Here is a 14,869-nt window from a genome sequence, read left to right as displayed (position 1 = left end):
TGCCTCCTGTATGGAGAAACTAGTCGTATGCATTGCTCAGGTGTGATTTTGGCCCATTTTTCCACACAAACAGTCTTCAAATCTTGAAGGTTCCATGGGCCTCTTCTATGATCTCTAATCTTTAGTGCTTTCCATAGATTTTCTATTGGATTCAAGTCAGGTGATTGGCTGGGCCGTTCTAGCAGCTTTACTTTCTTTCTCTGAAACCAAATGAGAGTTTCCTTGGCTGTGTGTTTGGGATCACTGTCTCGTTGGAATGTCCACCCTCATTTCATCTTCATCATCCTGGTAGATGGCAGCAGATTTTTATCAAGAATGTCTCGGTACATTTTTCCATTCATCCTTCCTTCAATTATATGAATTTTGCCAGTGCTACACCATGATGTTTTTGGGGTGATGTGCAGTGCCATTTGACCTCCAAAAATGGTGTGTATTATGGCATCCAAAGAGTACAATTTTTGTCTCATTGGACCAGACTATATTCTCCCAGTATTTCACAGGCTTGTCTAAATGTGGCGCAGCAAACTTTAAACGGTTGAGTGCATTACTTACTTATTGAACTTATTTTATTTGCTCTTTGCTTTTACCCATCATGAAATGTTTCTTGTGTGACACGCTGGTCATGAGACACACCTTATTATAGGCCATCATTTGGGACTAAACCAACTAATATTAATTTCCACTGACTAGGGGCAGGACTGCTTTCTAATTACTGATAGATTTCTGCTGGTGTCTTGGCTTTCCATGCCTTTTTGCACCTCCCTTTCTTCATGTGTTCAATACTTTTTTCCCTGTGTCATTCTACTTTATTACACAGAACTTAATTTCTTAAATTATTTGTGTTTCTTTCTGTGTATGTATGGATTACTTGGATTGTTACCGACATCTGGTGAAAATTTCATGTCAACAGCACCTTTAGAAATATATTTACTGAGAAAAATGGAGATGTGTTCAATACTTATTTTACTTATTATATATATATAGCTTATATATATAGATTATTAAAACCGGCCAGAGTGTGATTTTTGCGCACGTGTGCTTTGAGCGGTTCCTATATTTTTTCTTAAATTTAGAATAAAGTACGAAAGTTTTAGTGAATCATGATTTGTTCGTGAAAACCTTTGTACACAGATTTCACACACAAATTTGTGCGTACGCATGCTTAATGAATGAGACCCAGTGTTCTTGAAACAATTCTCATCTCAGAATCAGAATGAGCTTTATTGCCAGGTATGTTTACACGTCTTTCAGCCAGGTTTCCGTGAAACACAGAGCAGCAGAGTTTGAAAAATCCTTATTTGTCCGGGAGAGCAGAAGGAGTTCGTCCGTTTTGTTGGGTAGAGAGCGGAGATTTGCCAGATGGATGCTTGGCAACGGCGTCCTGAATCCGCGCTGTCTGAGCTTGACGAGCGCGCCGGCTCGCTTCCCCCGTCTGCGCGTCCTGAAGCGTTTGATCAGCGCCGCAGCTCCCCCGACAACAATGTCCAGCAAAACATCAGAATAATCAAAAACCGGTGAAATATCGGGTGGTGTGTACTTCCGAATGTCCAGCAATTCGTCTCTGGTGAAACTGATTGCAGGGATATAACTAAAGACAGGACAAACTAACAAAAACATAAAAACAACTGCGGAGCACGCGACGGAGGCAGCCATCAGCGTCGGCACCATCTTACATCCATCCATCCTTACATCCATCTCTGGGTGAACTATCCTTTTAAAGTTTAATTATAGTAGCAAGCTTTATTAGCTTTATTGTTTGTGACAGTGCTGTATATTTGTCTCACCTGCAGAGGGAGCTCTTTTCGCAAAACACTGAGTGCACAGCACATTTTATACATATATGGTGGTAGCTCACAGTTTTTTTTAACCACTTCGTTATTTTGATTTGATTTTTCGTTTTTTCTTTTTTTTGGAAATATGAACTGAATTTAGAAATGCTTTTGAAACCAAACTTTTGCGTTTAATAAATTAAATTAAATATTGAAATGAAGTTTGGAGTGGAGTGGAGTGCATGCAAAATAACCGCTGTTCCCCAAATCCAGAGCCTAATACAAGAGGCCGACACACAAAGGTTGTGACAGTCGTATCATTATATATTACTTTAACAAATGAGTAACGAGCAACACTATCAGCTATATTACACGTATTAAGCAGTCTGGCGAAATAATATGCAGACGTCTACCAAAAGCACTAATAATGGTGGGTCGTTCTCAACTCTGTTTGGATGATGCCATTTCCAATCAAACCTATGTTGCCTCATCTTTTTTGCCCTGTATGATGCTAATCGGCTAATTTTCTTGTTTGTTTGTGTGCATTATTTCTTTTTTTGCAAATAAACAATAATAATAAGGCCTTTCTCCCGATGCGAATAAGCACAATACAAAATGCGGCGGGGGGAAAAACAATCTGCGTGGACGCTCCAATCCCAAGAGCAAATTTCAGATGATAATGGGGCTGAATGAATGAGCAAAAACAAAGTTAACAGTCCACCGTGGCTGGCAATAAACCGAGAGCGCTCTCATCAGAATGTTTACTTCATAGGAAGAACTATAAAACAATAATACATAAACAAGCATTCTGTCTTTCATTAATGTTAAATTCTGAGCATAGAACATCACAAAGGGTAGAAAAGGCATTATGATGAACCATTTTCCTGCAAATATTATCAAAATGATGTGTCAGGCATATGTTTTAAATGCGTTTTTTTTTTTTTTAAATGATCATCTTAGGACGTCAAATGCAAATGTTTCAGACTTATCTAAAGTTAATGTGTGAGTAGGAAGCAATATGTGGAATTAACTGTCACTTTTTTCAAAATGTCACTGGCTGTCTGACACTTTCTTTTTAAAACTCAAAAAACGACAATTTTTAAGTTAAAATAACACCAATAGAGCCCATAGAAACTTATCTTACCCTTGAGGAAACACAATAAACTACAGAATTGACTGAAATAAATGTCTATTTCCTTTCATCTCTCCCTTCCACATTGAAGAAAGTTTCGGCAAAAACAAGTTTTCTGAAGGGGGCTACCATAATTAGATATAGATTTAAGGGCTTTTCCTCAGTAGAAAAGAGTCTTTGGGTGTAGAGCAAAGCAACTAGCAAAACCAGAACGACTCACTTAAGGCAAGAGACTCAAGTTTAACTCGAAAAGGAATATTTTAATGGATTTAATTTGTACTTGGAGTGAGTTTAATGACTCAGTGCCGACGATATTTACAATCAAGTTGGATGGAGAATAGGCCTTAAATTGCATCCACATGATCTGATTTAGAGGCAAATCAGCTTATAAATGAAGTCTAATATTTGCATCATTTCTTTTTGGCAATCTCAGCATGCAAACATAACACAAGCAGCTAAAAGGTTGGAAACTGCTGGAATATGGAACACAGAATTTGTGTAAAAACCCAAGACAAAAACTAAAGCACAAATTAAGCCATTTTTGGGGAGGTATTGAAAGCGTCTTTTTGAAATCAAACAGTTTTCTGTTGTTTTTCTTGTTGCAGTCTCTAATGGCACAGTTTTTATGAGCAACAAAACACTAGAGTAATTCTACCCAGATATGTCTCAAAGCAAATGTCTTCTTAAATCTTTTAATATTGAATATCTCCGTCACAGGTAAACGGAGAGCTCCTTGATGTTTAATCACAATTGTTATTGCAATACAGACTCATAGCTGTTTAGAAGAAGAATGCTGTGCAACATTTATGCATTTGATAAATTAAATGCAACCGTGCAATAGAAAACACTTTGCATATATGTTTGTTATCTGTGACATGGCATAAATCAGGGATGAATTGTTCTAATATTCTAGCGCAATTTTATCTGCGGTAACATACTTTTTTTAACTTGGTAACAGATACAATGTTAATTTTCAATGGTCATTGAAAAATTATTCCTTGAGCAGAACAAAATTGAAATGAAAGACATGATTTCTCACCTCTGCACATGTGGTGGTCTTTTAGCCATGGGCTCATGCTCTTGTGGGGGCAGGTGTCCCCAGAAGTCAGGGAAGGCTAGGATGGAGTATCCAGCTATAGACTTTGTATTGGCTGCAGTGGCGGCATAGAGGCGTGGATCATGGTTGGGAATGCAGATCCCGTACTTCTCCAGAAGCCTGTCCACCATACTAGAGTGGCCTTCTTGGCCTTTCCTAGAGCAATTGAGGTAATGCTTATGGAAGTCACTCGTCTGGAGGTGGTTTTCATCTCGGTGGGAGGGCAGCTCGGAGCATCTCTGGTCACTCGGTGTCTCGTCATTCAAGTCTCCCTCCAGAGCGCTGTCATCGTCCGAGCTTTCATCGAGCTCAGAGCTGGAGTCCAAATCCTAGAAGACATGATTGTTAGAGAGAAGCTGCAAAGCTAATGTTGATTTTCAGGGGGAAAAAATTCAAAGGCATCCACAGATATCAGCTCTCTATACTTTCGGCCACATCAGCAACTCTCAAATCAAAGGTGTAGGAGAAAAACTGCAAAAAAGGAGACAAAGATTACAGTAAACATCACCCACAAGATATCCTGTTTTCCCTCTGGCACCGTCAACCGCTCAGTGCGGCACTGCAGAATAACAACCCGAAATAAACTGTGAAGGAAATTAAAGCATTTTTTAGAGACTATTGAGGGAGAAAAGCCAAAAAAGGATAAGGAATTGTTTTGAGGATGCAGCCCAAAGTGGTGCACATCACTTCCAGCTTTCTATTTACTTCAAAAGGGTGATACTGACAGCAAATAGGGTCGTCCAATTACAGTCTTTGACAGGCATAAAATTAACTGTATCAAAATAGCCAAAGGCCCTGGCTGCTTTTAGAGCAACCAAATAACAATTTAAGCTCACGCCTCATGCATTTCCATAAATTTAGCGAGGAAAAAGATCAGTGGTCCAATTCCCAGGCTCTTCCCAAAGGTGAATGCAATAATGTCCAAGAAACACGACAGACATGATGTGCTGACTGGGGAAAATTCTGCACACATCGTGGCCGGTAAAAGCATCCATCATCTGCGCTCACCTCCCTACGGAAGATCTTAGTTTCTGAACGCCGTCCCGTGTTTGCTCTGATCTTCGCCGCAGTGCACATACTGTAAACTGTATACCATCAAAGTGAATTTGTTAGATACAAAACTTTAGTACTGCACCCTCTGCTATTTCATTGCATTTAAATTGGACTTTTTGCACTCCTAAAAATATGTGTAAGCACAAAGACGCCACAACTTCCATGAATACCAATAGCAGGGGATGCATTAATATAAATTAACCTTTGCTGTATAAAAACATCTCGGGTTTGAAGCTGTATATTGCATCTCAGGGGGCTCGCTTTGTCATATTCGTTTTTCAAAACCACAAATAACACAATGTAGCAGCACTGAGAAGTTTTTTTCAAAGACTTATTTTAATCATGAACTTGATACAGAAAAGTACAACAGCCCTTTTGATGAGCTCTGGGAGTGGGACTCGGGGAACGTGTGCTCGGTTGTTCCTACAAGTGGGTGAGAGGGGAAAAAGCAGAGATTCAATTCGCAAAGGGAACGAACGAATCTGTTTGAGGTCAATTCAATTACCCAATCCACCAACCATTAAAAGCTATTATATGCCTGACGTTTTTGAAATCAGCACGTAAAATAATAGATAAATTAGCGCAATTATGACACATTTGGGGAAGTTTTCCGCAGCTGTCAAACTCAATTAAAAATGGATATTACTGGCTAATAGGTTTGCAAATGCACAGTATCTGATTTGAGTTGCCACATTCACTGTGAACAATTCTGGAAAGTGCACTTAAAGTACTTAAACTACAATCAAGCTACTCTTATAAAAAGATATTTAAAAAAGTAGTTACACTGAAGCTATTGCATATAATACAATATAATAATCAGCATTCTCAATTACACTATAAATACAAATTTTGTATTATATTTTATACAACAGTTCTTTTTGGTTATCAAATCTGATTAGCCAAGAGCCTTTTCCAGGCATGCGATATTCTAGTGATAACAGCATTTCAACCATTTCACCATTTGTATTACTCCGCTTGCGGTTTTTCAAACAGCGAGTGTCATGGCAGATGCCCAAATCCATTATAATTTTTTAGAATAATACTGTTTTTGTGTCTGTCGAGAATGTACTTGTTTAGACTTCATATATGCGGTCTGTTAATAAAGCGAATGTCTATTTGAAAATTTGCTTCAACGTTTTTGTAGATGTGAGCTCCAGGGCGTCAGCAGCCGTTCAGCGCTCATGAACCCGCCGAGAGCAGCCTTAAGCCCAAAGTATACTTCATTTTTGTATGCGTACGCTAGCATATGTGTACAGTCGAATGTGTAGCCTTTCAAAGTATACTCCATTTGATATTGTGCGCGAATGCGGGCGATCGACACATGCACTCTAGAAAGCTTCATCCATGTCTAGTGTCTGCTCTGTTTTTCCCCGTTAAGTTATGACTGATACAGTAACAAATATTTTTGAACTCTTTTAAACCAAAGCTGAGCTGTCTCATACCCTCTCGCTCACAAACGCTTGTCAATGTGAGCGTCTGTTGTTGTTGCAGTCTCCGCTATTTTGTTTTTGTTGTTGTTGTTCCGTCTCTTTAGTTTTGTTTTCTACTGTGAAACAACGGCCCAGGACACTGTTGCCACCTTGTGGAAAAACCAATTACTGCAAAATAACTTCATACAAAGCATACAAAGTACGCATGGTTACAAAAATCGGGTGGTGCGCGTACAGTACGTGCATACTGTTCTGATGATGACATTTGCGTCACGTGCACTGTACGCTGTCTCTCGCGTACGTGTAAAAAGTGAAGTATACTTTGTGCTTTACCTCGGCCAGATCTTCTGGAATTTACCGCTGGCACTGCTGTCTCTATAGTGGTTAAACATGAGAATTTGTTTTGGGTAAATCTGACGGGCAGTCATTGGTCTCATTAATCTATTATTTGTTCCAGAGCAAATAGTTTTGGCTGAGGGCAAAATCTCATCACGTTATATTTCACAGTATATAACTTTAATGCTGTACATCAGAGTGCTGCCTTTGAATTGCCTAGAAATGTTTATGATGGCTGTCGTTGTGGTTCAATAATAGTAGTATTTAATAGGCAAGGCAAGTTTTTTTTTTTATATAGCACATTTCATACACAATAGTAATTCAAAGTGCTTTACATTAAAAGTAAAATAATCATTAAAAAATAATCACAACAATAAAACAAGGAATTTAAAACTTAAAATGATTTAAAAATGTATTTAAAATCAATTTAAAACAGTTAAAACTAGAAAATGATTATATATAAAATACAGTGCAATTAGTTTGGCCGTAGCAGAGTGCTCATTCAATAAATGCACAGCTAAACAGATGAGTTTTGAGTCTGGATTTAAATGTGACTAATGTTTTAGCACATCTGATCTCTTCTGGAAGCTGGTTCCAGCTGCGGGTGGCATAATAGCTAAAAGCGAATTCCCCTTGTTTTGTGTGAACCCTTGGTATTTCTAACGGACTCGATCCTAATGATCTGAGTGGTCTGTTAGGTTTATATTCAGTGAGCATATCTGCAATGTATTTAGGTCCTAGGCCATTGAGTGATTTATAAACGAGTAAAAGTACTTTAAAATCAATCCTAAATATAACTGGAAGCCAGTGTAAGGACCTGAGGACTGGTGTGATATGCTCAGATTTTCTGGTTCTAGTCAGAATTCTGGCAGCAGCATTCTGGATGAGCTGCAGCTGTCTAATGGTCTTCTTGGGAAGGCCGGTGAGGAGACCATTACAATAGTCCACCCTGCTGGTGATAAAGGCATGAACAAGTTTCTCCAAGTCTTGACTGGAAACAAAACATCTAATTCTTGCAATGTTTTTGAGATGATAGTATGCTGATTTAGTTACTGCTTTGACATGACTACTGAAACTAAGGTCTGTCTCCAGAATCACACCAAGATTCCTGACTTGATTTTTAGTTGTTAGACCCCTAGAGTCAAGGTATGCATTCACCTTGAGAACTTCATCTTTGTTTCCAAATGCAATGACTTCAGTTTTCTCCTTGTTTAACTGAAGAAAGTTCTGGCACATCCAACTTTTCATTTCATGAATAATAGTATTGAGAAACGGTGTGTATTTGTGATGGTGATTTTTAATACAGTAATACAATAACCTTTCAAATGAAGATGTATTGGAATTATTAATGGAGGCTTGGGCTCAGCTGTCAAACTGAGATTTGAATCGGTATCGGAAGGAAGTAGTTCCACACAAAAAAGGGTTTTTTAAAGACACTCCGTTGTCTCTTTATTTATTTACACACTTGTGCCATCAAACTGTGGATAAATGCAATATGACACTTGTAGCCTACTTCCAAATCACAGTGATATTTCTATCAATTGGAAACTAAATGGTCAATTATACTGTACTGTAAATACAGTAAACTGTATTTAATACCGCACAGAGGCATTGACTAAGGAACTGTGGCAGGAACAAAACAAAAAGACTGATTCATATCGAGTCTTGGGCTTAGTCAGCAGAGGAACTAGGATGCTGGTGTCATGCTGAATGAAATGCACATCTAATTTTCAACTCCTGGCTGTCCTGTACAGTATCACACGAAGAGTTAGAGATCAAAGGGAAACATGTTCTCCCGAGGCGAGTCCTCAGGGGAAGGGACCCTTCCGTTCTCCTCACTCTGAGAGCGCAAGCTCCGTGCCAATCTCGCTTTCTCAGGCTTATGTTTCACAACTCAACCCTTTATCTAGCCTGCAATATTTTTGACAGCTCTGCAGTTTTACCTGTGTTCTCTTCTTCGGAATCCTAGCGTGACACTATGAATTAAACCCATTTAATCATGGCCTTTGTTTTGGCCCGAAGATTACAGGTGCAGCATCGTTGTCATGCAAGATTAATAGCGGGGAACTGATTGGCATGAATGTCCTGCTGTAAATTCTTTTCATCTTGGTATTTTGCACAGCATGCATAATGCAGTGATGTGATTACAACCCCTGCATCCAATCCAGTCACAGCGTCTCCAGATCACAGTGGTATTTAATGATAATGGGAGAAATACATCAAAGACACGTACAAAGAAGGGGGGCTAGGGTGGACAGTATGGTTTGATTTATTGAGCTGAGACCAAAAGAAAACAATGAAAAATTGCATAATGAACATTCAGATTGATGCATATTAGAATCAATTACAGATTTTCAAATTTGGTTGTTCAACACTAGGGTTAGCAATCACTAAAAATAAAAACAAAAATAAATAAAATAAAAATGCATTGTGCTGAAACCAAAAGAATGATATCATGCATAATAAACATTCAAATTGATGTGTATTATAATTGAGTGTAGGTTTTGAATTTTTATTTTTGAACTCTTTGATACTAGGGCTGCCTATTGCCAGCCCTAGTATTAAATAAATAAATGTATATGTGTATGTACTGTGTATATATATATATATAATTGAAATATATATCATTCAAATTCACAAATTGAAGTTTAAAAGTTCTGTTTTTTTTTTTTTTTTTAAGTGTAAAATTCCAAAAATCCAGTTTTATACTACTTTGAGCAAGTTGAATGAATGAATGAATGAATTTTTCCATGATGCCAGCAATTATAATATATTTAATAGAGCTGTAGTAGTAAACAGAAAATTAATTGTGCATTTAAATGGGACAAATACAAGATGAGTGAGTGAATAATGACATTATCAATTTTGGGTGAACTATTCCTTTAATAACATGTCATTATGAGGAAGACGCATGTGTTTCTAGGAATTGCTTGGCCTTTATGTCTAGAATTTGCAGACAGAATTGATTTTTAAAATGTTAAATTGAAACAAAAAAAGCGAATTAGTAGCTCGTCATTTCCTTTGGAGACCTGAATTACAACATCAATACATGCAGGAGGAAATGAACCACAGAAAATACGCTTTTTAACAGCAGTAGTACATCATGCTATATGATTTGAATTAAAATAGTGTCAGCGTCTGAATAAGGAGGGAGTTGAACGTCGATGAACTGGAGGTGTGTTGACATTTCTATTAGTTTGAACTCATCCGCATGCTAAAGGCAGCCACGCAGGGATTTCTGCAAGTCAGCCGCAGGCGTGTTATTGTGCTGTGAGAGGAGCCTTCAATCAAGACCATAGCAGTCGCTCATGATGGGAAGGGTGGTGACACATTTAAAATGAAGAGTCACACTGAACATATTATGGAACTTGAAATGTCATCTTTCATTTCTGTCAATGACCCTACGGTTGGCTGACCCGCAGCAGGGTTAATACTAGATGGGTAAAATCTCCAGATATTCTGAAACAACCTATTAAAATTGTTTGATATTGTTTTATAATTTTTCATACATTGATTTATGATTTTATTTCAAAATAAACTCCAAAAGGGCAAAATGCCCAGACTGAAAATATAATAATAAAACAATCTAAAAATAACCATTTTCAATGTATTTAGATACATATTTACACGATTCCTAGATCACTATAATGTGTTTCCATAATTTAATGTAAATGTATAATGACTTAAAACAACAACAAAAATTAAAATAACATTTATTTTAAAATAAAATAAAATAAAATAAAATAAAATATTGGCCTATAATAATATATAGGCCTACAATTTATAGCTTACACAAAGGAGAATTAAAATTCCTAACCCCTAATCCAAAATGTAATAATAATAATAATAATGTTTAAATATATAATATATAACTTACGCATAAATTAGATTTCTAATTCACAAATTGAAATTGAAATATTCACATATTCTCATACTGATATAATATAATATAATATAATATAATATATAATATAATATAATATATCCTACGCATGTAATGAGAATTCAAATTGTTAACCCCTAACCCACATTGTAATAATAATAATAATTATTATTATTAGTATTATTATTTTTATTATTTATTATTATTATTATTTATTTATTATTAGTATTATTATTATTATTATTATAATTATTACATTAGAAAAATGCAAAATAGAAGCACAATATCCATGGCTTCTGGGCCCAAAGGTGTATATTTGAAAGAACTTTTTTTTATTTGGTCAATATTTTGTTGAATGTTTTTTTTTTGTGAACACAAGATACACATGAACACACACACATATTTTTCTTTGACTAATAAGTGAAAAGCTACCACATAATTATTGCGACCTCTGAGAGATGAGATGAATCAGTTCCTGTGGATATTCTGCCAACAAGATGTTCCTCATTTTCCCCCAGAACTCTTCAGGTCAGCAAAAACAGGAACAAAATCACTCTATTAAGATGAAGAGTGAGGCAAACATGCCGCCGTTGTAAGGAGCCAAAGCACAAGTGTCTGGTTTTTTAAAGCGTAATGAGGTAATTTTCAGTACAAGCCGTGTCCCTGTTGTGCTCTTAAGCTGCATAGTGTGCCATAGCAGTAGGTATTATAGCACATCCTGCTCCCATCAAAATCTCTTACTGCTTCCACACAAGGCCCATATTCACCCCAAGTGCACTTAGAGACACTTCATATAAACTTTATCCTGGGTGTCTGCCATTAAGAGCAGTACACAAGTAACTTTCACGCCTGGCTGCAACAACTAAACACCAGAGATGCTGACAGTTTCAAAAAACCTCTTTGAAATATTTATCCAGAGCAGATTAAAGTCAACATGTAATCAAAATTCACCCCATTTACATTCTTAATGCATGGTCTTATTGTGCATGAATTATCAGCTACGCTGTTTTAAAGAAAAACCAACAGCATTTCATGTTGTCATCATCTTGAAGTTATGCATTAAAAGAATAATCTGGGTTTTACATCAATATAAGCTCATGAATTTTATATATATATGCACACAAAAAAGAAGGACATGTGGAAATGAATTTGTGATAATGATATTTTTTTTGTAACCCATAGTGAGGCACTTACAATGGAAGTGAAAAAATACAACTTCAGTATTAAAAAATAAATAAATAAAACAATTACAATAAAATAAAAAAATGCATGTGTATGTAACAATATGCATCTGATTTAAGTGTGATAAAATCACTGTATAATCTTTTCTGTGTTATTTCTGTTATAGAGTTGTCTGTAAAGTTATACCATTTTTTATTTTCATCTCCATGATAACATAATGGCTTCAATAATGGCTTAAATAATTGAAATAGCTTTACAGCAAGTTTTAACAGAAAATTGTAGAATAATGTTGATCACCACAAACATTAATTTCTTTGTCCCTCCTCTTAAAAAAATAACTTCATTTAAAAAATAGAACACAATAGAAGTAAATTGAACCTTAAAATATGCACCGTTTCAAGTACAGGACGAATACGTACAAAAACACTGCGACTCACAAGACAAAAAACACGAAAACACCTTTCATAGTATAGCCGCAAACCATAAATAAATTAATTAATTAATATGCATTTGATTTAGGTGTGATAAAAATCAATTCCTAATCACTTTCTAAGCTTTTCTATGTAAAGTCATACCAAGTTTGATCTTCATTGCCATAACGGCATAAACCCTAAAATGGCTGTACAACTCAAATGCATAAGTTATGACAGAAAATGAATGCAAGTTTTAAAAAAAAATGGTTTTTAAATCCTCCAAAATTGTCCCCTTGTACTTCAGTTGTAAGAGCCTCATTGTAACCTCCATATTTTTTAAGAAAACAAGAGAAATTTGTCACAAATGCTGTCATTTGAGCTTAACTGGAAATCTGTAAGTTCTGTTGATGTAGGAATGGAGGCGCAATGCTGTGTGTTTACTGCTACAGAAGGCAAAGACGTTCACCTGGAAATCATGGTGCAGCTCAGGGCAGAGGCGCAAATATTGGCCCAGCTGCTCTAGGGGCCGGTCGGGCTCTGGTCGGGGACACAGCTTGTTCACATCTGTTTCCAGGTCATCCTCCTGCCATTGAGAAACACAGAGCTATAAACACTGTTCACTCTGCAAACTGAAACATATATATCTTCCCCTGTCACAGCATGTGAGGACCAGAGGCCATGTGACCAGCTCCAGCCAATAGAATGCAGCAGGCTCTGACCTCTGACTGTCTTTGTTTATGGCAAGTGGGCCAAGCAGCGGACAAACAGCAATTACACACCTTATTTGCCAGGTGAGGCACATGTGAGCGGTCACCCCTCCAGCTGTGCTGTAAATAGGGCCTTTCGCACCGCTTTAGTTCCAGAACTAAATGTACAGTACTAAAGTACTGGGACGATTTTGCGCGAACTATTTCCCAGTACCATTTAAAGGGTTGCATTCGCACCGACAGTGTGTACTAAGAAGTGACGTAAGCCGGTCGACAGCGACGTCATTTGTGCGCGGCGTTCAACAACAGAAACAAAGAAGAACATTGTGCTGGTTAGACCCTGCTCCGGAGTAGGAGCTAATTTGGTTCTCGAAAAAGGCAGTCCGGTACTAAAATCACACCCAGTTCCGGCGGTGCGAAAACGCCAAAAAGTGGGTAGTTCCACAATTAGTTCTGGTACTATGAAAAGGTTCCCGCGGTGCGAAAGGCCCTACTGTCACTCTCACACATACATAGGAACAAACCGATTTGTGCGGTTCTCTTCTGTGCCACTAGGAAACAGAAATCAGGTAGTGACCCTATTAAGCCCACCAAAAAAAAGTTTTCCATGGTTTTTATAGATATCTGAATAACTTTCCAATAAAGTGAGTATTAAATTAAAGATTATTCTTTCATATAAACTGAATTAAATTACTTTTAAATTGCAAGTGTCCATTTAAGCCTAGCTATTTTATACATATGCCAATAAAACATTTTATTAAATATATACTTTTAAAAATATATAGTTCTTTTCAAGTTATTTTAATTATTTCTCTATCATCATGTGTACATATACACATTTATATATACACATACATACATACATATACATACATATATATTGTTTCTGCTGCAGATTCCCATTAAAATTAATCTTTCAAATACAGAAAATTGCTTTAAAATACCAAGATTTTAAAAATACCTGATTATTTCTGTTAAATTAAATTAAATTAAATTAAAAAGTATTCAGTAAAAATAAAACTAATTTAAAGGTTATTAAAAACTGTTGTGTATTCAGTCTTTTTTTGGCTCAAGAAAAATAAATCTAATTTAATGTGTGTGTGTGTGTGTGTTTTAATCTGGCTGCAGAGGAACATAACCGGGGTTGCCTGATATGAAGAGACGTAATCCCCGAAACAGAGCTTCACACTTGCGCAATACGGAAATATCTGCTAAGTGTGTTACTTATGTTTGTGAACCTGGCAACCATGTGCACGAGCGCTCTCTCCACTGTGGATAAACGCGCTTGCTTTCTGAAAACAGCGGTTAGCTTGCAGTTTGGCGATCTCCACTTCAATGATCTATTCTCATAAAAGTGTGATTCATCAACTGTTCATTTACGACAGAGAGAGAGAGAGAGAGAGAGAAAGCGAGAGAGAGAGAGGCTGTTTATGTATGAATTACCACCGTTTTGCCGCGTTTCTCTATTAACAGTAAAGCTGTGGCTTTAATTCCTTTAGAAACAATGATGCTACCAGCTCCTTGTTGAGAAAGATAATGTAGCTCTTGAGCGATTAAGCTATTTAGTTGATAAAACTGCGGGGCAGCGCTAAAAAGTTTGTTCCTGAATGTCTGAGTTCGGCCACAGCTTGATCTGTGTGTGTCAGTCCCGGCGCCATGGGCGTGCATTGGGGGGCCTGGCCCGCCCTGTGAGTCACTAGTGCCCGCCCTGGACGAGCCTGCTGTCTCCCTTCACCTGTTCACCAGCTCCACGTCCCACCAACCACCAGTCCTTGCTTGTTTGCACAATATATATTTTTTATCAATAGGCTACTGTTATCAAAAGTTATCGTTTTGTATATATATAACTCCTGAATAAAAATAAAAAT

At 37.0% G+C, this 14,869-nt stretch overlaps 1 protein-coding gene across 2 annotated transcripts in view; it reads right to left on the bottom strand.

The window, feature by feature from the left end:
• The window catches only part of LOC107654140 (cytosolic carboxypeptidase 4-like), a 227,408-nt gene that overhangs the window by 96,928 nt on the left and 115,611 nt on the right, over positions 1-14,869 (bottom strand). For both annotated transcript variants that reach the window (XM_016441082.1, XM_016441083.1), the window contains 2 exons: positions 12,761-12,877; positions 3,941-4,326 (listed from right to left, as the gene is read on the bottom strand). In XM_016441082.1, the coding sequence (XP_016296568.1) occupies positions 3,941-4,326; positions 12,761-12,877 (503 nt within the window). The remainder of the gene's footprint in view (positions 1-3,940; positions 4,327-12,760; positions 12,878-14,869) is intronic.

This window comes from Sinocyclocheilus anshuiensis, unplaced genomic scaffold (assembly GCF_001515605.1).
Source record: "Sinocyclocheilus anshuiensis isolate Anshui unplaced genomic scaffold, SAMN03320099.WGS_v1.1 scaffold115, whole genome shotgun sequence".
Lineage (NCBI taxonomy): Eukaryota > Metazoa > Chordata > Actinopteri > Cypriniformes > Cyprinidae > Sinocyclocheilus > Sinocyclocheilus anshuiensis.
Note: the sequence above shows the minus strand (reverse complement) of the source record. Positions and strands in the feature narration are given on the sequence as shown.